Source organism: Chenopodium quinoa, unplaced genomic scaffold, assembly GCF_001683475.1.
Source record: "Chenopodium quinoa cultivar QQ74 unplaced genomic scaffold, ASM168347v1, whole genome shotgun sequence".
Taxonomy (NCBI): Eukaryota; Viridiplantae; Streptophyta; class Magnoliopsida; order Caryophyllales; family Amaranthaceae; genus Chenopodium; species Chenopodium quinoa.
In genome coordinates, this window is record NW_018742206.1 from 245106 (window position 1) to 272304 (window position 27199).

The window sequence follows — 27199 nt, forward strand, 5'->3', positions numbered from 1 at the left end:
TGTAATTGGCATCACAAAATTCAATTTGGTTTAAGTTAAAAACACCATTGATTAATCATAATGTAATTAAACATTTGACTCATTTATATCTAGTCCCACAAACTAAGATGAAGTACATTACCAAGTTAATAACATCGAGTACATACCCTTAATACATAACAAGTTCCTCTAAGAATGCAATAACAAGCTACTACATTATAGTCACACTTAAATACTAACGTATACTCTCGCCTACATAACACTAGTGGGTTGGTGAGGGGTGGAGAAAAATTCATAATGCAGCTCGAGAGATTAGACTAAATACTAGTCGCAAAACCACATATTGCTTAGCTTAACACACCATAAGTAAAACTATTATTTTAATAGCACTAGATGCCTACACCATTTTTCAGCATTGATTAAAATCAACCAGGGGTTCCTCCAGTCATTTGACAATAAGTATAGGCGGCCTTGATTCTTGATTCCGGCTTCAGCGACGGTGTCGAGAGAAGTGACAACTCCATTATCATAAAAAGTAATAATTTTACGAGGATGGATATTGTTTCGATTTGCCCAGAGTTGGCACACACCATACAGTGTATCATTAGGGACTGCCCTAACTTTAAGCTCTTTAGGAATTGAACCCAAGTCTTGTATCATGAATTCCTTAAACCGGGTGTCAACATTGTTACCATTCTCCTACAACACAGTTATCACATCTTATTAACTCTGTTATTAGAACATTTCTGCTTATTCAACATCGAAACACCATCGCTTAGTCACTCATATTCCATGATTATATACTCGTAGATAGATATTAATCATGAACAATATTACATCGTTTATTATTTTTTATATTTAAGTAGATAAATCTTTTTTGTTCCTTTTTTATTATACTTCGAAATACATAAGTTAAATCACTTACATGTCTACTTCATTATATGACACACTAAATGTTTATACTTGTATGCAACCCTTAGTTGACTAGACCCTGTTTTATTCAACATATAAGTTTTATCTTTCACAAATGTAAAGAAACCATGACCATTATCTCATTAAATGCTTTAAACAATATCATTGAAATAATTCGTTATTTTATTCTAGTCAAACATAATTATCACAACACCCTTTTTTTGAAAGAAATTATTACATCACCCTTTTGTAACATATATATGGATTTATTAAAAAAAAAAACATCTGTTTTCTAAGCATTATTAATAAGCATTTCGTTCAAACGTTAATTGGAAAAATAGATGAATGTAAGTTTTTTATTTATGTTTCATTAATTTCTGAATACTCATGATTTCATCTAATCCATTTATTAACAAGGATTTTCATAAGAATTGTTGACCAATAAAATCACTACAACATCAAAACCAAGTTATATACTTGCAATACTATCACGTTTATTTCAATTTATGTATAGAAATATAATGTTGTACATCACATGCGGAATTCGTATGTTTATTTAAACGAATTTTGTTTCTATTTGTAGGAGTAACTGCAACGGAAATTATCATTTAAATGAATTAACAACAATTTTCCATCTACTCAACTGCACTTTATAATATTACTCGTTATCTACCAATTAAAATTAATATGTAAGGGATATATAGTATATATACCTGAGGTTCTACGGAGAGGGTGTCTCCGTCTTGGAGTCCAGCTGAAAACGCGGTTTCAAAGCGAGAAACAACATTGTTGTACCGCTTAATAACAATCTCCCCCGATTCGAGGTCCACTCTTTGAGAATAATCTTGGAATATATGATACATGGATTCTGTTGCACGAAGAGAATAGCGAATACCAACATCATGTAGATTTGTGCTACGTACCCTGATGGTGTACAGTGGATCTCCCTCCACGAAGTTGAAAGGGAACCCTCGACCATTCACTCGGGGGAGAGCATAATAAACTTCCGGCACACCACCATTCGGAAGGACTGGTAAAGGATGCAGTAGTTGGCGGTGATGGTGCCCTTCGTTTGGCGGCAATGACTGAACAGGTTCCGGGGGATTCTCATCTTCCTCTTCTGGAGGTAAGTTGAGATCAGGATTCACAACTTCTGAAACTCTTACAACGTCGTTTCTAACGACTTGATATTGGTTTTCATTCCTAGCAGGGGTAGGAGATCTTGTAGTTCTCACGGATGCGGCTTCAGCAAGCATGGCAAGAGCTCGAATGGTTCCCCTTGGTGGGGGGAAATGCCTACCACTTCTTGGCCTCCTCACAGGAAAGGCAAGGTAGCCACCAGGGAAGGGGGGAGGAAAGTAATTGTTTCTCTTCGGGGTCATTTTAAAATTTGTTCTTTGTGGAGAAGGAAAGTTGAGATTTGTGTGATGAAATTAGGTGAATTTTGATCGCTTTATATAGAAATAAAACCCTAGGAGTGCATGACATGAGTGACATTGAGTGTGCACAATTGATTTAAATGGTTGTGCAATTTTGACCCTATTTTTTTAAAACATTGTTAAGTAGCTTAACTTGAAAGTATTAGACAATGACCGGGTGAATAATTTTGCCGTTGACGGAGTCAACAAATTATGAGAAAATAATAATACAAGGTATGAAAGACTATAAAAATGGAATGAACATATATTCCCTACTTATTTTTATACAAATTATAAAATTGGGATTCACAAAAAACCCATTATTCCTTAATTATTTTCTTTAAAATTTTAAAATGTGACCGACAATCCTCTTAAATTTCCAATAATGCTTAATTTTTACCTTCTACGTTTTTAAAAACCATTATGTTTGATTTAGATTGATTTTCGTTACTAAGGAATTAATCCAGATCATAAAAACTATGTAAATTGTATCAAGTCCTGTCGCTTTATTACTTTAACTCACTTTTAATGTAATGATTAATTACATTGTTTAAATAATAGTACGTAAAAGATCAGACGTGGCATTTATAAAATTTTTTTAAAAAAAAACTCTCGACACGAATAAAATAAGCAAGCACAATTATATATCTTACCATTTGGCCTCATTTTACTATATTTAGTTGTGGAATTGTAATTATATTTTTCAATTACATCATTTTATCCAAAAAAAATGTTTTGCTTTAAAAAAATTGATTTATAAGAGCCCGTATATATCACATCTGACTAATGTTGCTTGTATATGTGATTTTATTATATGTCAATTGTCCAGAGGTCCGCAATTTGAGCTAAGCATTCACCATAAGCTACAAACTTTTGGGCGAAGGAAATCAAAATGAAATCCGTATGTGGCGCTTTGAAAGCAGTTATCTATAAGTTTCAACTATAATAATTACTTGCCTCAGAGAACTGTTTATACGCGGCGCTACTATTAATACAAAGTTAAAGATGTCAGGGAGTTAAGTAGGAGATGTTGAGGGATTAAAGATCCTCCGCACAAGTTTAGCCAAGCTATTAAAGTTTGCTAGTTTATAATTTGGATTACTAACGTTTGTGGATGAAGATTTAATTGGTTTTAACATACATCTAAACAAAAAAATTATCTGAAGACTTTAACATGGTTAACATTCGATTTATTTAATTAACACATATCCTCTAACAACGTTAATACCACAATTAAGTTATATCCTAGACTTTGCATTGGGATATTATTGAATTGATGTTGGAATTTTTGTACTCGTATTAATCTTGACTATTCTAATCGTATTAGTTAAGGGTTACTTTTTTCCGTAAAAGAAACAAGCATTTACATAAATTAAGGATTATTAAGGCATATCTGTGGAATTTAATTTTTTTTTTTGGTTTTTTATTTCTCTCTCTAATCTGTGTATTACATGCTATGAATGGAGACATAATACCTTATAAAAATCATTACAAGTTTGTAAACTTACCACAAAAATATGTTAATTATTATTTGTTGTTATATTTTCTTAATTCTTTGTTTTTAAAACAACATATCAATATCATATTAGTTGATAACATAGCCAAACAAGGCCTAAAGTATCGTATTTTCGATTCAACTATCCGACTCGAACAACCTAGATTGTTGTACGATTAGTCTAAGAAAGAAGCTAGTATCAAATCGTAAGGAAAAATAGCACTTCACTAATATATCGGATTGGATCAAATTATGACTACTTTTGCTCCGAAAACCAAAAGAAAAATCCTATCTATTGAGCGCAAAATAAAAATATTCATCATGCACACCCCTAATTTAGTTTGTGGAGGTACTTCCAGCTGTTAAAAGATATGGTTTTACTAAAATTAAAATCATAGATTTTATGTACCATCTCTAAATTATGATTTGATGGTTATCTAGAATTTATTAGAAGCTCAACTCCTACAATGAATTTATTACCCGTATTTACCCAAAGCTGCAATATTTAATTTTTTATTACTTTGATAGGATGGTTTTCTACTATCTTTTATTTACACCCAAAAGTCAAGTGCTATAAGTTTTTTCATTGAACAAATTTCTAGAACATTATTCACTCAAATATTGTTTTGCATTACGAGTACTTAACAAAAATCATGATATGATCTTGTTTTAAAAGTTATTATAAGCATATGATTTTTTTTATATGAAAAAAGGATGTAGAAATTAATGGTATCTACCTTCAATTTTAATTTTATGTGACGTTTTGACGAGTATGAGATCTACCTTGTCCCTTATTCACCGGACACGCAAAATGATGAAGGTGACAAATTCATATTTGGTTAAATAACAAACTACGTCTAATAACAAACCTCATATTATGTATTGGTAATTATTACAAAATTAGGACTATATTCTTTTACAATAGCCAAATGCAGTATAAAATAATTTTTTTACAAACTTAAGAACATACGCCATATGTGCATATTGATTGCCAAGAATGATGCTCAATCAATATGAGTAAGTTACCACCAAAAATCTTTATTGGACTATCACTATCTAAGACATATTGAAATAATGGGGTTGCATCAATATATCTATTAGTTCTGGATACTCACAAAAAAAGGAGAATGGTCCCTACCAATACATGATAGATTTTATTTGCAGAGTTTATATATCTCTATATTCCTTCAAACTCTATGTTTGTAGAAAAATAAATAACGTAGATATAGATATATTTTTTCAAGTGAAGGATATCGTTGCAGGTGTATTTATGGGGTAGGTTTCCTGTAATTAAGGTGGTCCCATTACAGCTTGGTTGGATTTCGATGTCGTCATTTACAATATTGGAGTACTCGCACTTACTTGAAGCACAAATGCTTTCTTTTCCCTAGAATATGTACTTAAGTTATTTACATTACAATATTGTCACCTCCATTTTTTTAATTTTTTATTTAACCTATTAAAAGATGACATGTGATATTTTAACATGATATCCATTTTTTTAATTTTTCATTTAACAAATTAAAAGGTGACATGTGCTATTTTAACATGATATATTAAGTTCAAAACAAATATATACAATATTCGGCGCCGAGCTTAGTTGGTTAAATAAACAATGGACGCATGGAAGGTCCCTAGTTCGATGATTACTAGGATGCGTTCGTATTTTATTTTTTTTAGGTTTTTTCAATTTTCTTAAATATGCTGATATGACATTTGTTTGTTTTTTAATTTTTTTTAATTAAAAGATAAAGTTATTTGATTGATTAAATTGCAGATTCAAGATTGTTAATTTTTTTTCCCTGTTAAGTGTTATTTTATATGTTTTTTTTTAAGTTTCTTAAAAATGTTGATATGTTATTTGGTTGTTTTCATTGTAGATTCAAGATTATTTTCCTTAAACTAGTTATAAATTTTATTTTCAAATTTATATACGGAAATAATTCACAATATATTATTATGTACGTATCAATTCGGATCGGATTCGATCGATTTTTCAATTGAATAATATCTAGTGCAAGTACAAAAGATAAAAAATAAGATAAAGTCCACCATTGTTGAGAAAATTAGTCAAATAGGTAGTTGGAAATGCCAACCTCTGAAATCAATTTTAGTGACACCTACGAATAAGCATGGTAATATTTATTGTGTTATCACAATTTTTTTTTTTTTAAACATGAAACAACTAACATGTGTTGAGTGGAACATGAGCAATATAAGAAGGTAAAGGGGTTTAAGAATATCGTAACACTACATTACATCCAATCACAAAAGGAATTCTAGTGAAACAAAGTGATTAAGCTATGGCGTCTCCTTCCTTATCAACTGGAAGTAGCACTCAACAAGTAGAGTGTAGACATGGAATTCCAGCAAAGGTTTCAGTGGTTAGAAAAGGTATCAACGCGGGAAGGTCGTTTCTCGGCTGTCCATATTGGCAGGTATATTTGTTAATAAAGTTTATGTGTAATTGATTTACAGTAAATACAAATTGAACTACCTTGTTGATAATTTCGTTCATTTTAATACAGGATAGGACTAAAGATTGTGGATTTTTTAAATGGGAATCTAGTGATGCTTTTCCCTACAACAATACTATGTATGATTTGCAAAGTAATTTGCAAAAAACCATATCCCGTAACGTGGAATTAATTGAGGAGAACCATGCTCTTAAGTCCGAATTAATCAAATCATCCGCGGTTAATGCAAACTTATGTGAAAAAAACATGTCACTCATCAGGAGGAACAACATCCTAACCTTCATTATGATTTGTTCATAGATAGCGGCTTGGGTTGCAACTCAAATTTGAAGATCGCAAAGGTTAAATGGTTGTAGTGGTAGCACTAACAGTATTATCTATTGTGTCATCTGTATCAAGCTAATGTGTTGTTTAATTATCATATGTATTGAGAGTGTTTGCTATTTCGTTTAAATAAATGGTTTGTTGTAGTATCATTTTACCAATTATTTCACAAAAAGGTTAACAATCAAACCAGAATTTTTTTTATTAATTCTGATAGAGAAGGTCATGCACGCATGCAGAGTTGGGTTACAAGTACTAGACGAAATTCATAAAATTGCAAATAACAACAAGGAAATGAAAATATGGTAGAAAAGCAAGAGCCCACCAACTGCCGATTAAAACAAACATCTCCTTGATCCGGGATGACCCTGTGCATTGATTAAAAACAAGGGTTAGTAATGACATTAAAATCCTAATAATATGAAATTAGGGACTTATATAAAATTTAGTAAAAAAAACCTTAAAGTAAACATTTGCGACGGTGGATGAGGAATAGCATCGCTTTGGCTCAGTAGTGACCACATTATCATTCCATAAATAAACTGTACCACCACAAAGACCATTTTTTGGAGCCGAATACCCAAAACAATAATTACCAGGAAGTTCTTTAACAAGCATTCGAATTGTTTCATAGCCATGTCTAGTCTCTAATAAAACAACGACAGTTGGCTTATGAATCCTATGCATTGCAATAAAGTTTTCAATGAGTGAAGGTCTACCTATGCCTCTAACTTTCCAACAACAGACACGAGACTCTGCAGGGATGGGGGAGTAATGGCCCGAAATGACATATTCAGCCTCCTTGGCTGTAAATGGAGTAAAATCCACATTATGATACCCAGGTACGTTTTCACGAAAGGCTACATTCATAACCCTTAAATAAAGGATATGAGGAAATGTGGGAACCTTAAAGACCTGAAAAGAGTCTGTGTACGCCCCTACACACACCCGGATAGACACATGGTCTAGTTCCCATGTAGGGCAGTCAAAGTTCAATTGAGGTCTAGGATCCAAAACATGCATTGCATTTTCTATTTTATGAGGATTGTAGGTTGATGGAGGTAAGGTACCCAAACACCATTTCAGGTAAACCTGAAATTCATCACGAACTGGGTAAGTGTCAAAAATATTAGGAAAATGGGCAGGTTTAGGCGGATTATTAGATCCGACTGGACGCATTTGGAGTGTGGTGAAAAAGTCATTGTTACGACTTTTAGGGAGGAGTATAAGGGCAGCTATAGTTTCATGTGATAATGTAGCTAAAATTTCACCGTCATCATCGACAAACAAATACTCATATTGTGTGAAGTCCAACTCATGAATATTTCCCATAGGAGGATCGAAACACAACAACGCGGGACTGAAGCATTTGGTAATGGCACGACGAGGCATGTTAGCTTCTGAGAAATGGTTTTGTTTTTTCGTGTAGGATGATGATAAAAAGGAATTCAAGATGAAAAGTCTTTTTTCATGATAAAGGAGCTTTCCATGCGTTATATATAGAAGTTGAAAAATTTGCCATCGCCAAACAAAATCATTTAAGATTAGGGTAGTAGTTGGCACTTTGCTATCATTACTAACCACACAAGACACCCCTCAATCCAATACATGTCGACATATCTCAATAATAAGGTAAATCTTGTTGTTATAAGAAAAAAGAGATGTAATTAGTAAATGAGTGCGCTAAGAAATATATACTAAAAGGGTTAGACTGCACGTGCGACTTAAAAGGGACACTAATGTCAATTAAATAGGTCTTATAAGATATGAGAAGTTCTAAAAATATCAAGTCAAATTATTTGTAAATCGTAGAGATATTAATAAATCAAGATAAAGTAAGTGCTATTGGGTTTTATGAGGCGATTAATTCACTTTAACATAATTCAAGGTAACTTGGGTGGATAGAGTAGTAAAATAATGGAGGAAATATTAAGGGTCGATTCAAAAAATTTTGAGAATTAACAACTTTAGAAGATAGAAAATAAACAAAAGTAGAAGTGGTTAAGGGTGGAGACAAAACATGATCGGAGATATACAATGTAATTATATGTATGCAATGTAGCTTTCAGCCAATAAAAGAACGTACATCTTATTAAAAATGCACGTGGATTACATTAGATTAACACTTAGTAGATTAATTGGGCGAGTATATTTCTACATATAAATCAAACCCGATAGACAGTGTTGTAACACCCCCGATTTACTAACTGAAAATAAATAAGAATTAAAGGAAAAATAAACAACCTTTAAATAAAATTGCGGAAGCATACTCCTAAATCGGAGGTATTACCGCCACACTCAACAACCCAGCGAGCGTTAAGGCTTACAAAAATCCCAATAAATACAACCCAATAATCTAGGTGAGTTATTTACAACTTTACAAAACGTTATAGCATACTAATCGATCACTTTAGCTCCCTTTAGCTACGATCACTTGATCAAACCTGCTTATACAAACTTGACTGCTCACCATTAAGGACAAATTCAAAAATAGATTGTCGCAGGGCCACCATAAGAAAAAGACATGGCCGCAAACACAAGTAGCAAAACAAAATAACACAAGTCGCAGGGCCACTATATTCCTTCTGATTCGTTGTTTTATCATATCCGACTGATTTTCTCAATAAATAGCCTCCTAAAACCTCCGTTTTCGATCATCAATTCTCAAATCTTCTCATCAATTCTCACCAACTCTCACCAAGAATTTCGTGATTGTCGCTTTCTAGCCTACCCTTTTACAAACACAATTCCTCATACATTAGCACTAGACACACCTAGTAACATCTTTAGGGTTATTTCTAATATCAAATATATGATTAAAAGGATGCTTCCTTTATCTTTTCTAACAGCATGTTAGTATCGTTTTAGGGTTAAAACTTTGATCTTTATTGTTTAGTGACATGCTAGGGTTTGTTATTAATCTTTTTAGTATCATGCCTAGGATCTTGCTATTATTATGCTTTAATTTTAACATGATTGTCGTGATTATTTTAATTATGATCCATACTATTAATTTTTATAAGTAATGTCATGGTTAATATGATGATTATTATGTTTCTTGATTATATTTATTTAAATTATTGCTTGATCATACCTTTTATGCATGTTTAAAGGGAATTGTTACTTGTAATCACGCTTAATAAGATAATTAATAATCTTGTTTAGGGTTAATATGATTATAATTCAAGTGATCGCCAATAATAGTTTTATTTGTGCATTAAAATTCAACCAACACATAGACAAACAGGTTTATGGTTACTCCTATTGATTGCATTTTAGTTAGAAAGCGCACATGCATACGAGAAGAATAAAGTAGAGGTCTATTATTAGGACAAGTTCAATCTATTTTAGGTTGAATTTGTACATTCATCCCCGAACTTCCAGTCATGGTTCCAGACTTATTGGAATTAACGATCTCCTGGATCGTTAAGGGGCGTAACCTTTACCCTGTGAACGGTGTATAAGTTCCTAAAACTTGTTGCCGATTCTTTTGCTTTAGCTTCCTTTCCTTTGGACCCCACCTTGCTTAAGTGTATGAACACAGTGGGGTTCAAGTTTGGGCTGCTATTTTAAGTATTCCCTACAATCATACATGAATCTATTTTTTCTTACATGTTATTCTCTAAAGACGGTAAAAGGAGGAGTGGTGAATAGTGTAAAAGTCAAAGCGAGTGGAGTAATAAAGAACGGAGGAAGTATAATTAACTTAAACTAAGTTATATTAGAGTTTCCAAAAAACGAAGATTGATTATAAAATATTAACTATCAAATGTGAAAGTATCATTATTATCAAATTATCTTTGTTTGTGCAGTTATCCTTAAAACACTTATATTAAGATATAAAAATTATCGTTACTACCATTCAAATTTGCTGTAATAGAGAATGAAAATAAGTGTCGCTAATGTAATGAAAAGGTGTTCATACCTGTGTCAGTAATGGGCCAGCCCAAACGTCCAATACACCCAGTCCAGTATTTTCGAGGATCACTTGTTAAGGCATAATTGCGATTCAAAATCATTTTGCTCAATGCAAAACCTTAAAGCATCCCATGAAGACTTACTAAACACCGATTTAAATTATATGTTCCTCATTTGTTAACGATTCCATGATGATGAATAAACCTACAATTGCTTTGTAAATCCTTGAACTAACACTAAATAAACCTGGAGTATCCCATCCGAACAACAAGAAACTTTTTTGATCATACTCAGCCTTCTTTTTTAATTTTTATACAACTAGTGCTTTTCAGAATCTGAAATGCTACTAGTCCGAGGTCAATGTATATTCAGCCACAAAAATATACACTTACATATCACAAAACAGGTTTTAATTAACTGTTTTATTTGTCCTTAAATTAAATAAACATATATGTTTTATTTACATTTTCCCATTTGTATAAAAAGATTGAGTGTAAATCGTTTATAATAGTATAATATATAAGAATCAATTTATATTAAAATAGAACTGACTATATCATCAAATGAATTGGCCATCTTATTTGGTCTCGTCTGCAAAATCAAAAGCCCATTAAGTTCCATACATATTACATATTCAATTACATGGCCCATCTTGTTACTAAATATTAACCCTGTAGATTTATCACAATACGTCGAATGGGCCCTACATATAAGCGTATGTACCCACCAATCCATCAAATTACGAACTCTGAGACCTTATGAATCAAAATAACAAATCACAACATGAGTTGATAGCCCCATATCAGGGTCCTCAATACACTCAAATATCCTTTATAATTTTTTAGCTAACTACAATTTGGGCGTGTTATCCGAATCATTTGAAGGTAAAGAACTAATTGTATCCAAAGGTAGACTAGATTGTGCAGCCACCGAGCACAGATATATAGGATAAGCTACTACATGTAATCAAATGGTACAAATTTTAACAAAGGGCTTCAAAAAAGTTTCCAAAGCATACTGGACTGGAGTTTTTTCACTTGTTTGGCATGGAGTACATTTCACCACTATCTATGTATCGTTTGCAGAGTCATCAACATTGTTGTACTTCAACTTCACTGTATGGCAGAGTCGTTGTTGCTTCCTATTTGCTCGAAATGTTGATCTACTCCATCGCTCACTTGATGATACAATCAAGGTGGAAACATCCTGTAGACACAAAACACAGGACTTTTAACAAAATGTACCAAACCTTTAACTGATCTATACTCTATTTTTTTAAAACAAAAAGAATACGATCAGTTTGACAGGCCTACACACTTCATGAACAACTATCCCGCTGGGAGGTTCCTTGTCTCTTGCTATTCTCCTGTGCTTTTCGCCATAAGCAAAATCACACATCTGATTAACCATAAAATTGGTTTAAACATCATACTTCAATTATTTAATAGTTGTAACACACAATATTAAACATGTTTGTGAAAATCATTATATGCACACATAAAGGCAACACTTCGCAATTCCTTACCCCTAACATCCCAAAATCACCTAAACGGTTGCGATCTTCCTTCGTCGCCTTGCCTATTTCCGTCATGGTCCAGACCTTGATCCTAGGGTACTCATCCCATTGTACTGGATGTCTGTCTAATCGATCAAGGTAGAAAATATGTACATCCATAAACTACTAAATTAGAACATAAATATATTTGGTTTTACATTCAGAAAAAAGACAAACACATAATACATGCATCCAATGAAATATCGTTCCTCACCACAGCAAATATGGCACAACCACCACATCCTCCTGCAAAGCCATTTGCATAAAATCGACGTTTAAAACTGGATACACTGTCCATCAATTTCTTCAACACCAAATCACACCAATAATAGTTTACCCAATCCATTGCACAACTTAAGGCAGGTAACAAATCTGAACCGAGTCGAGGTGATTGGGTTGGACAAAGCACCATATGCAGCACAACAATAAGAAATAATGTCTTGAATTCCTCTTCATATTCGTCCCCAAAGTTTTCCTGTAGCCTATCCATCATTTGGGTTGTTAACTGGATACCTATGGATGTGTAAACATTTCCTGAACCTCTGCTCGATTTGGTTTTCCATGAACTACCATATTTCATAAGCACATGCTGTACTTTATCACGCTCGTCGGAACTCATCATTTTGGAAGTTGGAACAGGCTTGCTGCCGTTCGGAATTCCTAGTATCCATCGAACTTGATTATTCGAAAACGAAAACACACGCCCATCTGGGGCAATTATGCTTCTATTCAAAGGGTCTATCCTTGTCATTATCCAATATGCTAATTGTCTTGGTAAATGCATGTCTGATACTAAATGGAGTAGTCCCCCAAATCCCATCTCGGTAACCCACCTAGTTCTTTTAACGTCAAACTTCTTACATATGCGCCCAAAGTAGTGGATGCGGCAACTCATATTAGGAGGCTGGATACATTTCCCAAATTAGTCATGGACAATTTCAGACTTGTATATCGAGAGCATTGAAAGTTAAATATTAAAAATTTAAATGAACCTACATGAACACCATCTCTTTCATCTAACCAAATGTTTTTTAGTTTCAACTTTGCATTATCTTGTATTAACCAACACATTTCAGGAGAGGAAATCTGATAATTAGCCCCTACGTACTAGGTTCTTATAACCAACATATGGACTACATAAAATAAGAACTTCAAATAAAATACTATGAAAAAACAAAACACACAACAATGCTATTGAATCGGAGATTATAGAATCACAATCTATCCAATCCATCCTCTTAACTAAGGCGTGAAGTAGACAAAACAAGGACAAAGGTTTAGCGTGCCCTTACTCGACAAATTGAATCAGATTGCTCCTTCAATACTCGCCCGGCTGCCTTCACCACACCCCCAGGACTCAACCTATTATCCTACAAAAATGAGGAATGACTTGTTAAAAATGACATCAATTCATAGTATCCACCATCAACGCCGTATGCAAAAGTAAAGTTTTGTACCTTGAATAGATCTGGATTCAATTCAATTAAATTCTTATAAGAGAAGCCGACCCAAACCTGTCACCAGTTATTTGCATTAATCTCGCCATATTTTTGTAGACTTAATCAAATTTAACGAATAAATAAACAGTGATATACACAATTAACATATTTTTTCCTGCTTACTTCTTTGTTTTCAACTTGTAAAGATTTCAAGTCACGCTTGCCCATTATTACATTCAACACTACAAGAAAGTATACAACGAAAAAAAAGCTCGATTCATATTTAATAAACAAGGAAAACCAAAATTATAGAAATAATTGAGATATTAGAGTAGACAATTTGTATTCACTTACAATTGTATGGTGTGACAAAGCAATTCCCACCGCAGCTTAACTTCAAAATAGAATCCGGAATAATAACCAAAAATTGAAGGTGGTATCAATCTGAGAAACCAAAGTCAAAACCCTTGAAATCACAAACAGTAGACCACATTAATTCCACCAATAATGGTTCCCACCTACCATCAAACGGTAAAGAAAGAAAAAAAACAAAAGCATTTAACGACGTTAGTCGATTGCGAATGACTAGACCATTCTAATGTGGCAAAAAAGAACACGTAGCATTGATGTATTTTACATTGGTATCCCTAAAAAATATTATAATGGCCATCCTATCCTCAAGATGAACGAATTTCGTTCATCATGATGATCAGGAATTTGGCGTATTAATAATTATTAAAATTATATTTAATATTAATAATTATTATAATTATTCAAAAATAATAAATTATTATCATCAATAAAATATTAATTATTATTATTGAATATTAATTATTATTGTTGTTATTATTAATTATTAGGAAAAATGGAAATTAAAAATCCAACCTTTGCACTTTTTCCTCCTAAAAATCTAACATTTATTTTATTACTCAAAAAATCCAACCTTTATACCCCTTCTTCATCTAAAGGTCCATTACCTGTTGATGACCGGTTTTTATAAGTTAGATGTCACGTGTCAGCTGTTAATAGGTCAATTATTTTTTTTTTTAATTATTAAAAAACAAAAATAATTAAAAAAAAATTTTAAAAAAAAAAATTCCAGCCACCATCCTCACCACCTCCATTAAATATGGCCACTATTCCTCACCACCTCCCTTTCCGACCATCCTCTCCTTACCCTCCCTATCCAGCCACCCTGCTTTTCCGGCCATAACCTAGCTCGCACCACTACCCAACTCGTTTCCACCTCCATTTCAGCAGCCCCGCAAACCGCAACCACCAACTCCAAACCGCCCAGCCACCAACTCCAAACCGCACATCCACCAACTCCAAACCGCTATACTTCCTTGCTCAGCCCAAACAATTGCACACACAGTGTAGCCCACAATACCATACGTCCATACAACCACCATCACCACCACCATAAACCTTCAGCCGCAACACCGACATGAAAATTCAACAGCACAATTATTTACAAAATTGAAATTCAGCTCAATCAGTCAGTAGTAACACAAAACAAGCCAAATTGAACAAAACCCACAAATTTAACAATCAAATTTATTAAAAAAAAAAACCCCTTTTATGAGAGATTCAGGGGAGGGTTCCAAGGTATCAACAGTGAAAGGAGAAACGAGAGATGATGACGAGGAGGGGCTGGTCATCGGCGTGGAGGGGCTGGTCGGTGGTGTTCTGGCGGTGCACTGGTGGTACGGTGTTCTGGTGGTGTACTAGTGGTGTTGGTGGTGTACTGGTGGTGTTGGGTTGTTTCTGATTTTGAGGAGAGAGAGGAGAGAGAAAGAGGAGTGAGAAAAGAATTTGAGAGAATTTAAAAAAAAAAAATTAACCTGTTTAACAGGTTAAAGGTAAAATGGATCTGTTAGAGAAGGAGGAGTATAAAGGTTGGATTTTTGAGGAATAAAATCAAGGTTGGATTTTTAGGAGGAAAAAGTGCAAAAGTTGGATTTTTCTTTTCCATTTTTCCTAATTATTATTTGAAAATAAAGTAGAGCAGAGTAGAGCAAATTTCTTTTGAGCTGAGCAGAGCAGAACAGATTTGATTTGAGCAGAGCAGGCAGGGCTTAGCAGAGCAGAGCAGATCAAAGCAGATCAGAGCAGTTCTAAAGAACGGGGCCTAAGTGCTCGGCAAGGAAGTTACATGAAGAATGTAGAGCCCAAGCTCGTCTTCAGGGGCAGAGCTACATGGGGGTGGCATAGGCATGACCCGTGTAGCCCAAACTCGTTTCCCTTACTTTTATTAATTGGCCCCTGCTGTTTTTTAGTATATGTACTAACTATTTCACTTAAATTAAGAAGAAACTCATGTGGTTTAGTTGTTAGTAGGCTGATAATTCTCTTCTTTGTTTTGAGGTTCGATCCTACTAAGTCACACTAGTACTTTAGTAGATCGTTCATTTTTTTTTTAATTTATCTTTCATATTATTTTTTTACTCTTTTTTTTTTCTACCTAAATTCTATACTAAACTTTGTTCCAAAAAAATAAAAAAATCTATACTAAACTTCTTCAATTCTAATAAAAGTGATTTATCTTTCAATCTTTCAATCGGGTAGTTTTTAGTTTTATAAATTATCGTATTTATTGTATAAAAATTTAAATTACCGCCTTTATAGTATAAAAATTCAAATTTTTACTTTTATCTATTTGTTTAGTAATAATTTGTCTATAAATCACTTTTTTATATATATATGATATGATTGGTATAATCATGAAAAAGAAACTCTTAATTTTAAAGTGAGTGGTACGGTTGATAGTCAACAAGTTGATTTACAACAATTTTATACATAGAAAATAAGATTGCCAATAATTTTAACATGTAATCTATTATTGATATTTTTTTTAAATATGAAAAACCATAAATAGCAATTTAGAAAAAAAAATTAATTGTTATGATAATGATCACATATTTATATATTGATTCAACCACCGGCCCCCCTAGCTTAAAAATTCTGGCTCTGCCCCTATTCGTCTTCATGATTTTTTGATGGGGTTGTGTACCGATTATTACTCAGACGATTAGTACATCGTACGGACTTCATTAGTACCTAAATAATGCTAAGTTTTTGAGTTTCTTTCTAAAAACTTACTCATATGTGAAAATATGGGCCAAATCAAGTTGTATTGTTATGGCCACTCTTAGAGTCTTTGACACAAGACACACAATTAAATAGAGCCAAAACTCAAAATTGTAAAGTAACTTACCTTCCCGTTCAAAAAAAAAAAGAAAAAAAAAAAGAAAAAGTAACTTATCTTAAAAAGTAACTTGAAATGATTTAGAGTTTACTTACGATGTGTTTGGATAAATAAAGAAATATAAAAGAAAAGAAGGATAGGGAGGAGAAAAGGAGAGGAGGGAAGAAAAATGAGATTTCCTTTCAAACATCTCTATTGTTGGAAATATTAATTTAGTACAGTTTTATCCTTCATTTTCTCACCCCTTTAATTTTCTTCTTTTCTCATTTATTATTCAAATGAAAGATATTTTATCCTTATATTTCTCTTCGGAAATTTTGCAAATAACTACCATTTAAATGACCACTTTTGAGAACAATTACCATTTAGAATTTTCTTTTGAAAAAATTACCACAAAAACGCAAAAAGTTTGAGTAGTACTACCACATTTATTGTTTCTGGTAATAATCTCTGTTTTGGGGCATATTTTATAAATTTCCCTAAAAAAACCAAAATTAAATGATAATATTGCACTACATTAACCTTTAATTGGATTATACACTTCAATTGCCCCAAAACCCCCAATTTTGTAAAGCCCTTAATTCAATTTTTTGACCATAAACCCTAATTTTAAGATTTAATTGAGAAATTAAATAAACTATAATGCAAAATTAAAGATAATTGACCTGTAATTGTGTTTTACTATCGAAATATATTGTTTTCTATACCACAATTGATTGAAATTTTATAAACTAGGTTTTCTCAACCGGAAATTCTTCCCGTAAAATAAAACGTGATAGTGCTACTCAAAGTTTTTGTGACTTTGTGGTAGTTTTTTTAAAAAGATATTTTTAAATAGTAGTTGTTCTCAAAAGTGGTCATAATAAGTAGTTGTTAGCAAAATTTCCTCTCTTCCCTTCCTTTTTCCCCATTTCCTTCAATCCTAACATACTGTTAGGTAAAATGAAAGAAAGAAATTTATACTAGTCGTGTTGGCCGGTGTATGTGGAATTGTGGATAGAGAACAAGGAAGAAAAAGAAGGGGAGGAAAAATAGTTGGAAAGATTAATTTCTCAGTTTCTCACAAGTAAAATTTAATTCATCCATATTATCTCTTCATTTTTCTTTCCTTACTTTTTCTTCATTTTCTTCCATCCAAATAAAGTGTAGACGAAATAGTAATGTATATTCTGTACAATTATTACCGAGTAAATTATCCAGCGACTTTTGCAGTATCCAAAGTACCAAAGACCCAAACTACAACTCAGCTAAAAAAAAAAAAAAAAAATCTGGTTTGGCATCAGTTTGATGACTCTTCTTTGTCAACGAATTTCCGACAACAAAGCTTCTCTCAGTCTACAACAATGGCGGTCGACGGAGTTCCACCTATCATCGCTGCTCAGCTAAACCACCTTCTTTCTCATTCTCCTTTCTCTATCAAGGTAATCCTCTTCCCTCTTTTCTCTCTCTTCTCGAATTCTTCAATTTCTAGGGTTCTTCAATTTGAATTATCACAAACACTGAATTTAGGATTTTGAATGATCAAAAACCCTAATTTTATGGATTTCAAATTTAGCATCTCTAAATTAATGAATTTGAATCGTCAGAAACCCTAAGCTTATCAATTTGATTCATCGGAAACCCTAAATTTATGTATTTGGATTAATTTTAGGTTGATCAAATGTGGTCTGGCTCCAAGAAAAATGTATGGAATGATCGATTTACCTTGCTCATTCCCTTCTGCCTCGATTTTATCAAATGTGAGCTCTATGCTATGTTTTTTTTCCCCAATATATTACCAGTAACTTTTTAGCTTTATAATTCATTTGTTTGTTGATGGATATGGATATACAGGGGATATTATATACAATGTGGAGAGTCCGTTGGCTCCGCCGGACGTTATATTCGGGGCAGAAGATGATAAGTTTCTCCCCTTTGTTTTATCAAGTGATCCTAGCAAATCACCTATGCATAATTTAAGCAACTGGAACAGCAAGGACCCTTCTAGATTATTGTCTCTCATTCTTCAACTCAGGTTCATCGAATTCATAAATTTTAAATCAACAAGTTCGATTGTTTGAGTTGGGAGTAATACTTTGTTTGAATTGATCCTCCAGGGAATTATATTCAGCTTATCAATGGAAGCGTGTTGGAGGTGTTGATGATGATCGGGTGAAGTTTGAAATTAGCACTATGCTGTCCAGGGAGGTATGCCTCTTCATACCTTTATCTTGTCTGAGACTGTGCCTTTGTGTTGGTTTTAGGGGTCGTGGTAATGTAATAGATTCAGTATCAATCTTTGAAAATGTTTTTCTCCTAAATTTTTTACTCAAAGGCGATCCATAGTGAGTGTACATGGTGATAATGTTTAAATGGAGGAAGGAAGTTGTGTTTATTAGATTCCTATCCAAATAACTAGATGTGGGGAGATCATTCAAATTACTCGATTTGGGAAGGCATGATGGAGTCAAATAAGTTGTACTTCCTCCTATCTTAACAATCGCAACATGTCCCCTTGACATTCATTTTAAGCAAGAGACTAGGGGATGTAATTGGACAGATTTATCTAAATAACTATTAGTTCGTCAGCGTATACATTCTAATTGTCATCGTTTCTTGTTTCAGGGGATTGAGATGTCTTTGAGTTCTGGAGTTGAAAAGGTATTTCCGCATAAGAATGATTGTTTTTATTCAATTAAAGTTTTGTTAGGTCAGAGTTTATTCTGATAGTATCATAATACTATTATTTCCTATTTTTTTAAACTTTAGCATAGCCAGAGGAGGTTAAATTTGCTGTACCATTGCTTGACACTAGCATAAATAATATGGTCCCTGCTTGCCCCTGGAGACAACAGCAAAAGATTTATCTTCAGGTATGTCAATGTACTCACCCTCTATTGTCAAACAGGGGCTTGTTAGATCTCATTATTCTAAGGAAATGATCTCATTATGGCATTCCAACACGCATTTAGCCATTCTGTTTCCCACAAATTGGTGAAACTTGCCAAATTTTCAAGTTACATTTAGTCATAAAACATAGGCTTTGGTTTTTTATACTTAATAAAACCGTTTCAGGAAAAGTAAAGCCAACAAGCTTAGATAAGGAAAAAAAGGTTACAATTGGGCTACCCAAATTCAGTTCACCACTAAATTAAAGTAGATACTGTTATATTAAGGAAAAGTTCTATCAAGTGTAGATACAAGGTGAAAAGAATCTCTGAATGAGGCCTTAAGCTTTAGCTCTCGCCTAACCTATAATTTTTAATTTTGGGGGATTTGTCTAGAGGACCTTTGAACAATTACTTGCTGTTTATTTTGTCCTGCCAGCCTTAACTCCCTGCATTTTTGTGTGGGGATAGTTCATGAGTGATCATATTCTATTCCAAGTTGTTCATGGGTTTCGCTAGTTGCCTTGTACTTTGCAGTTTGCACCTTGCATCTATGTGTGATGTAGAATATGCTGCAGCAAGAATGAATAATTTGTCCCCCTATGATTACCGCTTTTTGTTATATGCATATGGCTTGGGGATTGCTGGCTCCAATCAGCATACTAGGTGTGGCTATCTTTGAGACGTTAACTTGAGATGACGGCATGATTCAAACCTGATGTTATATAAATGACCTGAACTCTGATTAATATGACGTGATATAAATGGCCTGAACTCTGATTAATGTGATCCATATATATGTTACGGAGTAGGTTTAATATATTCTTGGTATGTTTTGAGTACAATGTGATCATGTTCTGAAACCAAGCTCAAACATGAACCATGTCAATGTCCATTAAAGGTGCAATTGATTAAATTTGGGGGGGGGGGGGGTGAATCTAGAGCTGTTGAATTGCTTATTGAAAGTTAAATTGGCAATAATATGATATTTGCTTTGGCGTGTGGTTAATTTGATGTTTGGTTTCCATCATTGCATGGAAGGTGGTTGCTGTTTCAGTGTCTGCACCTAATAAATGATAATTGGTTTGAGTTTACCGCTTTTATTCCCTTCATCATTTTAGCTGGAGAGTTTTTACTTGATAATCTCTTCTCCTGGTATTTTGGTAAAGGACCCCCCCCCCCCCAAAAAAAAAAAAAAAAAAAAAAAAAAAAAAAAAAAAAAAAAAACTGTGGGATGAGATCTATATATGAGGGAGAAGATTAATGAATATTTAACTCATTTGACATTTAGGAGCATCAAAGAGTGTTGCCTTTGATATCTTTAGGGCAGGCTATAGATACAAATAAGTTGCAAAGACAAGTATTAGAGCTCAAACAACTATAAGCCTATGAATACTTTTGCAAATTTTGAAATGTCCTCAAATGATGTTAAATTTTGTTGTTAATGGCAGTAAAGCTATATAGATTCTCAAATTTTCCTCTACAGTTGATTACGGAGTATATGGAATGATAAATGCTTTTTGGGGTAGATTGGTGCAATTGGATGAAAGTCTTCTAATCACAGGCACACTTTTTAATTTTCTTGCTAAAAGTGAAGAATATCTTTATTTTAGGTTAGAGGAAGTGCTACTTCAGTATTGTACTTATTGGCTAGCTCTTTAGTCATTACTCAATATCTGAACTACTTGTGGATGTGATGACATGTAATACCCTGTAGCATTTAGTTGCCCATACAAGTAATACACTAAAGCTATTAAACTAGGTTTCCCTTCCTAAATTTTATCTTCATAGTCTTTTTGCTAAAGCTATTTTGCCTTTGTTGCATTGGAAATTATGGTGTAGTACCTAATGGGATACATATTGTGTGCCTGAAGTACATTTGCAAACTGGACATACTAGGTTACCCTGCTTTGCTGTTAAAGTTTCTCAAATGAGAGGAATGAAGTCCTTTATTTTGCTCATCTTCGGCATAGTGAACTGAAGATAAGTAGTATAGCACCTATATATAACAAAAGGTCTAAAGATACATGGCCATCTTGCGAAGCGAGAAATATTTTTTAAAGCTAAATGTCTCTCCCAGAAGATATCAAGGGTTTCTGTTTTTTGTGGAAGAAAAAAAAAATTTGTTTTTATGATTATATATAAGCAATTAAAATAAGGTGATTAAGGTCTGAGGACACATATAGTGCAGCTACGATTACAATTCTTATTAAAAGTCAGTTTCTAATCATATCAGAAACATATTGGTTCTACATTCTCTATCTTGAGTCTTCCCTAGTTCCCCAGGGCCCATACTGATAATGTCTTGGTTACAGGTAATATATCCAATTGGTAGAAAGTATCAATCTGCTCCTTCAGCTCCACGTTTGAAGTTAATATCAACTTTAGAGCTGAAGTCTCTATTCTCTGTTGAAGATATCAAACTTCCGACTTGGTTAAATGGAATGTAAGTCATGTGAAACTTCAAAAGGACCATGTTCAGAGATGGTGTGCCTTTGTTTCTCTTGCCACCATCAAGTCCATCATACCTCTGTTAATATCCGTTCCTTATCCTCAGGTGCATGGCTGAGTATCTTCCTGCTTTAGAAGAGACTTTGCAGATGCAGGTTCCCCTTCCCCTGTCCTTTCTATGAATTTTCAGTTTGATCCCCATTATGTCGCTTATAGCTGACTGATGTATAATTTTATAATCAAGATCCTGGAGGCAGTTTCTCTTATTGGAGTCAGGAGGCACTTTATTGAGACATTATCAACCTTCTTTGGAAGGCCTTTAGAAGCTGATCCAGTATGTGCAATAAATGTTAAAATCCACTACTGTGTTTTGAATATATTCACCAATTAATTTTTTTATACTTCTTTGCAGATATTTTGCAGAGAGGCAACATTTCTTGTTGCTAATGGAGTATTTACATTTTTGGTATGATAGGTTTTCCTTTTTAAACTTTTTTTTTCTTAAGTGATATTGAAGAACTGGAGATGTATGGCTGCTGTATGGTTGAGTTGAACATTATGTCTGAATATTTTTTTAAAACAAAGCACTTAATTTCATATATTGGATTCTTCTTGTTCTTTTGTTCATATGCGTGTTTATCTGCTTGTGTTTAAACACCCCCTTCAGAGCCCCCACTTCTGTTATTTGTGTTTCTTTGCTTTTTTAGGTTGTGGATTAAGTCTAATATTTCAACTTTTCAGTCATCAACCAGTCTATCATTTGATGTTTAGTTTTTCTTCTATTGCAGGTGCATATTTTCCTACCCATCCACTTCCCCAAGCAAAAACCAACTTTGATCCTTCAAAGCTCACAGGTAATTATCTTATTACATTTCTGTTTCTCCTCCGATCCAACATTCTTCCATTTAGCTATTTTGATCAGTTTCAGCTCTCTTTTACAGTTATACTATTCCCTCGTCCCTTGTGAAGGCTCCACTTTTCTGTACTACTATGTGTCGAACCAATCCTTCTCTATTCTCAATTTTTACACTTTCTCTTTCTACCTTTTTTTTTCTTTCTTTTTATTATTTTTTTAAGAACATTTATATATAAAGTAATCACATTTTATCCCACCTTTGCTACTTTTCTTAATATGTATGCTGAAGCCTAAGTGGAAAATATTGGCATGATTTGAGTGTGTTTTACTAGCACCGGAGCAGTTAAGTTGACGAATGCAAAAATTTATCCACATGCTTTAAGAATTTAGCTTTACTGTGTGTATCATGTGACACTGTCATGGTTGATGATTTTATAATTCCTGCTATTGATGGATGTTGGAGTTATCATGGTTTCTAAAAAGTAAAAATTCTGTCTCTGTTTAATGCGTTAACTGTGTAAAGAGTTATGGGTAATAATAAGCTGAGTTTGCTCTAGTTACCTGAGTTTAGTTCTGTCAAAGCTTGGATCAAGCAAGATTGACTCAAGTTTGGTCTCATCCTGAGACCTTGCCAAACTGAACTGAACGACTTGAAATTTGAAAAGTTCATGAGTATAAGTTGATTGTGTATTTTAGGTCAGTCATTTTCACTTCTAGATACTACCTCCACTTCATATTACTCGCAACAATTTCCTAAAAGGGCCGCTTCACATTACTCACAACAAATATTTTTCTTTCCTTATTTAGTAAGTTTTTGGCTACGAAATGACAATTTTACCCTTAGTTTTTTTTTAAACATCCTAATTAAATTATAAATCTATTCTTATTACATTAATCCCTAAGGTTAATTAATTTTACCTTACCACCACATTCATCCTAATTCATTCCCCTCCATCTACATTCAACATCTTCCTTCATAAGTTTTTTGCTCTCTTCCTTCATAATCCACCCAACTTTAATGGCAATCACCACCATAACCACCGCCACTACCACCGACCACCACCACCACCACCTACATCACCGCCTCAGTTTTCTCTCTCTTCCTTTGCTTTTTGTCGAAGGTTTTATTGTCAAATTTAACCATTAAAACTCTAGATCTAGTGTTTTGATGGTTAAATTTGACCAATTAAAGCTTTAACTGATGATAGAGAAAGGTTTGTGGGTTCGTCGAAGGTTTATTCGTGGTTGCTAGCCATGCTAGGTTCGTGGGTGCGGTGGCATCGTGGGTTTGATTGAGGGTTCGGTTTTGGTTTCGAATGTGGGTTTGGTTTTGGTTTCGGTTGTGGGTTTGATTGGGGTTCTGGGTTTTGATTGTGCAGGATCGTGAGTTGTTTTGCTGGGTGGGTTGGTGGGTTTGAGGTTGAGTGGTTTCGCTGTGTTGGTGGTGGTAGTGGGTTCAAGGGTTTTCTTGGTTTTGTGTGTTTTCCAGATCTACGGGTTTTCTAGGGTGGTACGGTGGGTTGCGGCGGCTGGGTTTTGCTTGGTTCAAGGGTGGTGGGTGGTGCTTGGTGTGTCGGTGGTGATGGTGGTGCTAAGTTCATCAGTTTCGGTGTTGGGTGGTTTCGGTGATGCTGGGTGAGTGGGTGGTGGCTGGTTTCGGTGATGCTTGGTGGTGTCGGTGGTGGTGGGTTATTTAATTTAATTAAGATTGAATATATATATATATATATATATATATATATATATATATATATATATATATATATATATTTGGGTTGGATTAATAGTTAAGCATATACCCTTATTTTTTAAAAATCATGTTTTCAATCTTTTGCCTAGGAGTCCGCAGACATGTCCTTTGTTGCGAGTAACCTGAAGCGGAGGTAGTATGAAGAATCTCGATCATACTTTTAATTGTCAAGGACCTTAAAGTATTAACAGATTATTTTAAAAGGGTTTCTGTTACTTGTAGTGTTTGCTCGGTTGGAGTTTGTAACCCTTGTTTAAGTTACTTGGGCTTGGCCCACCCAACTCACATTATGAGTTGTTGCAAGCTGAGCTGAGCTTACCTAAGCTTGAGCTCGGTTCATTATCACAGCCCCTGTGCTGACATCGTCTGATCTACAATAGTATAAACCTTTAAATGGAATTTTAGGTGTTAGAATAAATTGGATATTCATCTACATGAAGCTATCAGAGCCTTTTAGAAGTTTAAACTTAGGCTTAGGGGGAATTTGTTCTCTTGTGTGAGTACATAAAGGCTATAGAGCTATATCTAAGAGTTAGAGTTTGATGTATGTAATACTACCTCCGTTACAGGTTATGTGCAACGATTAGACATTTTCCCTCTCTACTTTTTGTCAAATCGTTGCACATAACCTGTAACGGAGGTAGTAGATAGAGTACCATGTTTTTATTGGAAATTGAGCATTTGTCGAAACAAGATATCAATTTCTTTCCGGACAGATATTTTGATCCTTGAAATAAATGATGTCTTCCTCTTTATTTATATATATTAATTTCTTTTGCTATCAAATTTTCAACTTGCGGTTATCTACTTGTAACAATCTTATCGTGTGTCGTTAAAATAGGTGGGTTAATATTAATATCAGTCATTTTGAGATGAGACAAAGCTCATTTAAATATCTTCTTGCACAGCACCAGGATTTGTTATTGATATGCTGTTTCAACATTTATCTTTGCAGCATTTCAACACACAAGGGGTCCCAGTCAGGTCACCTGTTATGTCTGAGTACCCATGGAGTCCTAGATGGGAACTTTCAGAAATGGCTTCACGGATATTGTAATGTTCCCTGTAGTCTTCGTTTGCCCTTTTTCTATTTCTATTGAAGTTTACTGCTTTACTCCTATGTTACTAATTTTATCTGCATTTGTGCCTTTTGGATCTCATGGAACAGCGATTTCGTGGTAGAAGAGTCTTCCAATTTCAAGAAGATTTGCAATGATGCTCTTCAACGTTAAGCCATAGAGTTTTTCAGAAATTGAAGATGGTACTAATTAGTTTAGATTTTCAGCTATTCCCAATTTGGTAATTGTTTTCGATTAATTTTCCCTTGTGCAAAATTTTCTCCCTTTCGGTTGAAAAATAATGCATTTGTTGATGGTATTGTGTTAGTAGCAGTTTCTATCTTTAATTTCGTTCTCAGTGGTTAGCGAAGCAATCAGCATTCGTATTTTAGCAGTGGGGGAGAAATCATATATTTTGGTGGATTCAAAAGAACCTTTATCTAAACAAATCAATCCTTCCATGGCGACCCAGGTTAGAAAAATAGATTGGAGTTCTTGTGTAGTTACTTCGTCTTGGTTGATTAGGTTGGTTTGTTTGAGAATGATTCCCTTGCGGGTATCATTTAGGTTCGCCCAAAATTTATGTGTGCAAATCTCATCTTTTTCTTGGTATTGTTATAAATGGTAGAGGACTAGAGGTTTGATCATTTTTCTTTTTTTTTTTCCCTTCAAATTTTTTTTACTGTCATTTGATGTTGATTTTTAGTCTTGTATTGAGGTTATCAGGTCTGCCTCAGTACCTTTGATGTGTTAGCTCTTATGGTTGTGTTGAGTTGTTGAGTATGACTGGAGCATTCTATGTTATGAGTTAAAGAGTTGTACCTCTCTACTTTTGATTCTCTTGAGGGATCGGGTTGGGCTATCATGATTAATTGATTGATTGCAATTTTTTCTTGGTTATACATAAATACGAAAGCATAAATGTTGATTTTGATCAATATTATTCTGGGTAAATTTTGGTTACTAAGCTATGTTTTGGTTAGTAGCTAGTTGCTCTATCCATTTCACACATTGGTGGCTTGATTATTGAAAGAGTAACAGGGTTTGCATCAGATCAAAATTTAAGGGAAAGAGATGTCATCTGACTCATTTCTCTTTTGCAATTTTGCAACAAGAGCTTGGGTTGTGACCAAAATTGTGAATGATTAGAGTTCAAATAGCAAGAAAGAGGGGGACAAAATAGAAAAGGATATTGAGATGAGAAGAAGATGCGAGGGAGGATAAAGGGAAGCGAGTATAAGGTGTCAGTCAAATGAGCAACAAATAACCAGGAGGGTATTTTTTTCTTCATGTTGATTATTTTGCTCATTTAATCATCAAATGAGCAACAAATAACCATGGCCAGGGTGTAAGAATTTTCACCAAATTCCGGGAGGTGGGTTCTTTTGGGCCGCCTTTGGGTTTGAGGTGGGTTTGGTTGGTTCAACTCGGGTTTTGGGTTTTGTATATGTTCCTGTCAATTGACAATCGGGTTGGGCTTTGGGTTAATTGT

The 27199-nt window shown here is 33.9% G+C and overlaps 5 protein-coding genes across 11 annotated transcripts; 2 read left to right on the top strand and 3 right to left on the bottom strand.

Moving 5' to 3' along the window:
- Positions 1-87: 87 nt before the first annotated feature.
- Positions 88-2393, bottom strand: LOC110733257. The gene is made up of 2 exons (XM_021913276.1): positions 1605-2393; positions 88-678 (listed from the first exon to the last, which is right to left on the bottom strand). The coding sequence occupies exons 1-2, from the start codon at positions 2271-2273 to the stop codon at positions 355-357; spliced, it is 993 nt and encodes a 330-aa protein (XP_021768968.1). The 5' UTR covers positions 2274-2393; the 3' UTR covers positions 88-354.
- A 3551-nt stretch (positions 2394-5944) lies between these two features.
- LOC110733267 lies at positions 5945-6709 on the top strand. The gene is made up of 2 exons (XM_021913287.1): positions 5945-6242; positions 6333-6709. Exons 1-2 carry the CDS (start codon positions 6108-6110, stop codon positions 6579-6581), a joined length of 384 nt encoding a protein of 127 aa, XP_021768979.1. The 5' UTR covers positions 5945-6107; the 3' UTR covers positions 6582-6709.
- Positions 6710-6832: 123 nt separating this feature from the next.
- Positions 6833-8115, bottom strand: LOC110733278. Its single transcript, XM_021913294.1, has 2 exons — positions 7065-8115; positions 6833-6973 (listed from the first exon to the last, which is right to left on the bottom strand). The coding sequence occupies exons 1-2, from the start codon at positions 7995-7997 to the stop codon at positions 6941-6943; spliced, it is 966 nt and encodes a 321-aa protein (XP_021768986.1). The 5' UTR covers positions 7998-8115; the 3' UTR covers positions 6833-6940.
- Positions 8116-11284: 3169 nt separating this feature from the next.
- On the bottom strand, positions 11285-14269 carry LOC110733378. Of its 6 annotated transcripts, none has more exons than XM_021913427.1 (8): positions 13872-14264; positions 13701-13759; positions 13536-13592; positions 13371-13448; positions 12293-12982; positions 12049-12160; positions 11841-11921; positions 11285-11729 (listed from the first exon to the last, which is right to left on the bottom strand). In XM_021913427.1, the coding sequence occupies exons 2-6, from the start codon at positions 13743-13745 to the stop codon at positions 12140-12142; spliced, it is 891 nt and encodes a 296-aa protein (XP_021769119.1). In that variant the 5' UTR covers positions 13746-13759; positions 13872-14264; the 3' UTR covers positions 11285-11729; positions 11841-11921; positions 12049-12139. The 6 variants fall into 6 exon arrangements, 3 of the variants coding, with proteins under 3 accessions (XP_021769119.1, XP_021769111.1, XP_021769127.1); XM_021913419.1 differs by having other exon boundaries at positions 12049-12164; positions 13872-14263; XR_002513629.1 differs by lacking the exon at positions 12293-12982 and having other exon boundaries at positions 13872-14258.
- Positions 14270-17762: 3493 nt separating this feature from the next.
- LOC110733420 (BRISC and BRCA1-A complex member 2-like) lies at positions 17763-26354 on the top strand. Of its 2 annotated transcripts, none has more exons than XM_021913476.1 (13): positions 17763-18146; positions 18377-18464; positions 18559-18739; positions 18822-18912; positions 19330-19365; positions 19479-19577; positions 21908-22038; positions 22150-22198; positions 22288-22377; positions 22456-22509; positions 22832-22897; positions 25605-25714; positions 25818-26354. In XM_021913476.1, the coding sequence occupies exons 1-12, from the start codon at positions 17886-17888 to the stop codon at positions 25704-25706; spliced, it is 1248 nt and encodes a 415-aa protein (XP_021769168.1). In that variant the 5' UTR covers positions 17763-17885; the 3' UTR covers positions 25707-25714; positions 25818-26354. The 2 variants fall into 2 exon arrangements, with proteins under 2 accessions (XP_021769168.1, XP_021769159.1); XM_021913467.1 differs by having other exon boundaries at positions 25605-25702.
- Positions 26355-27199: the final 845 nt, after the last annotated feature.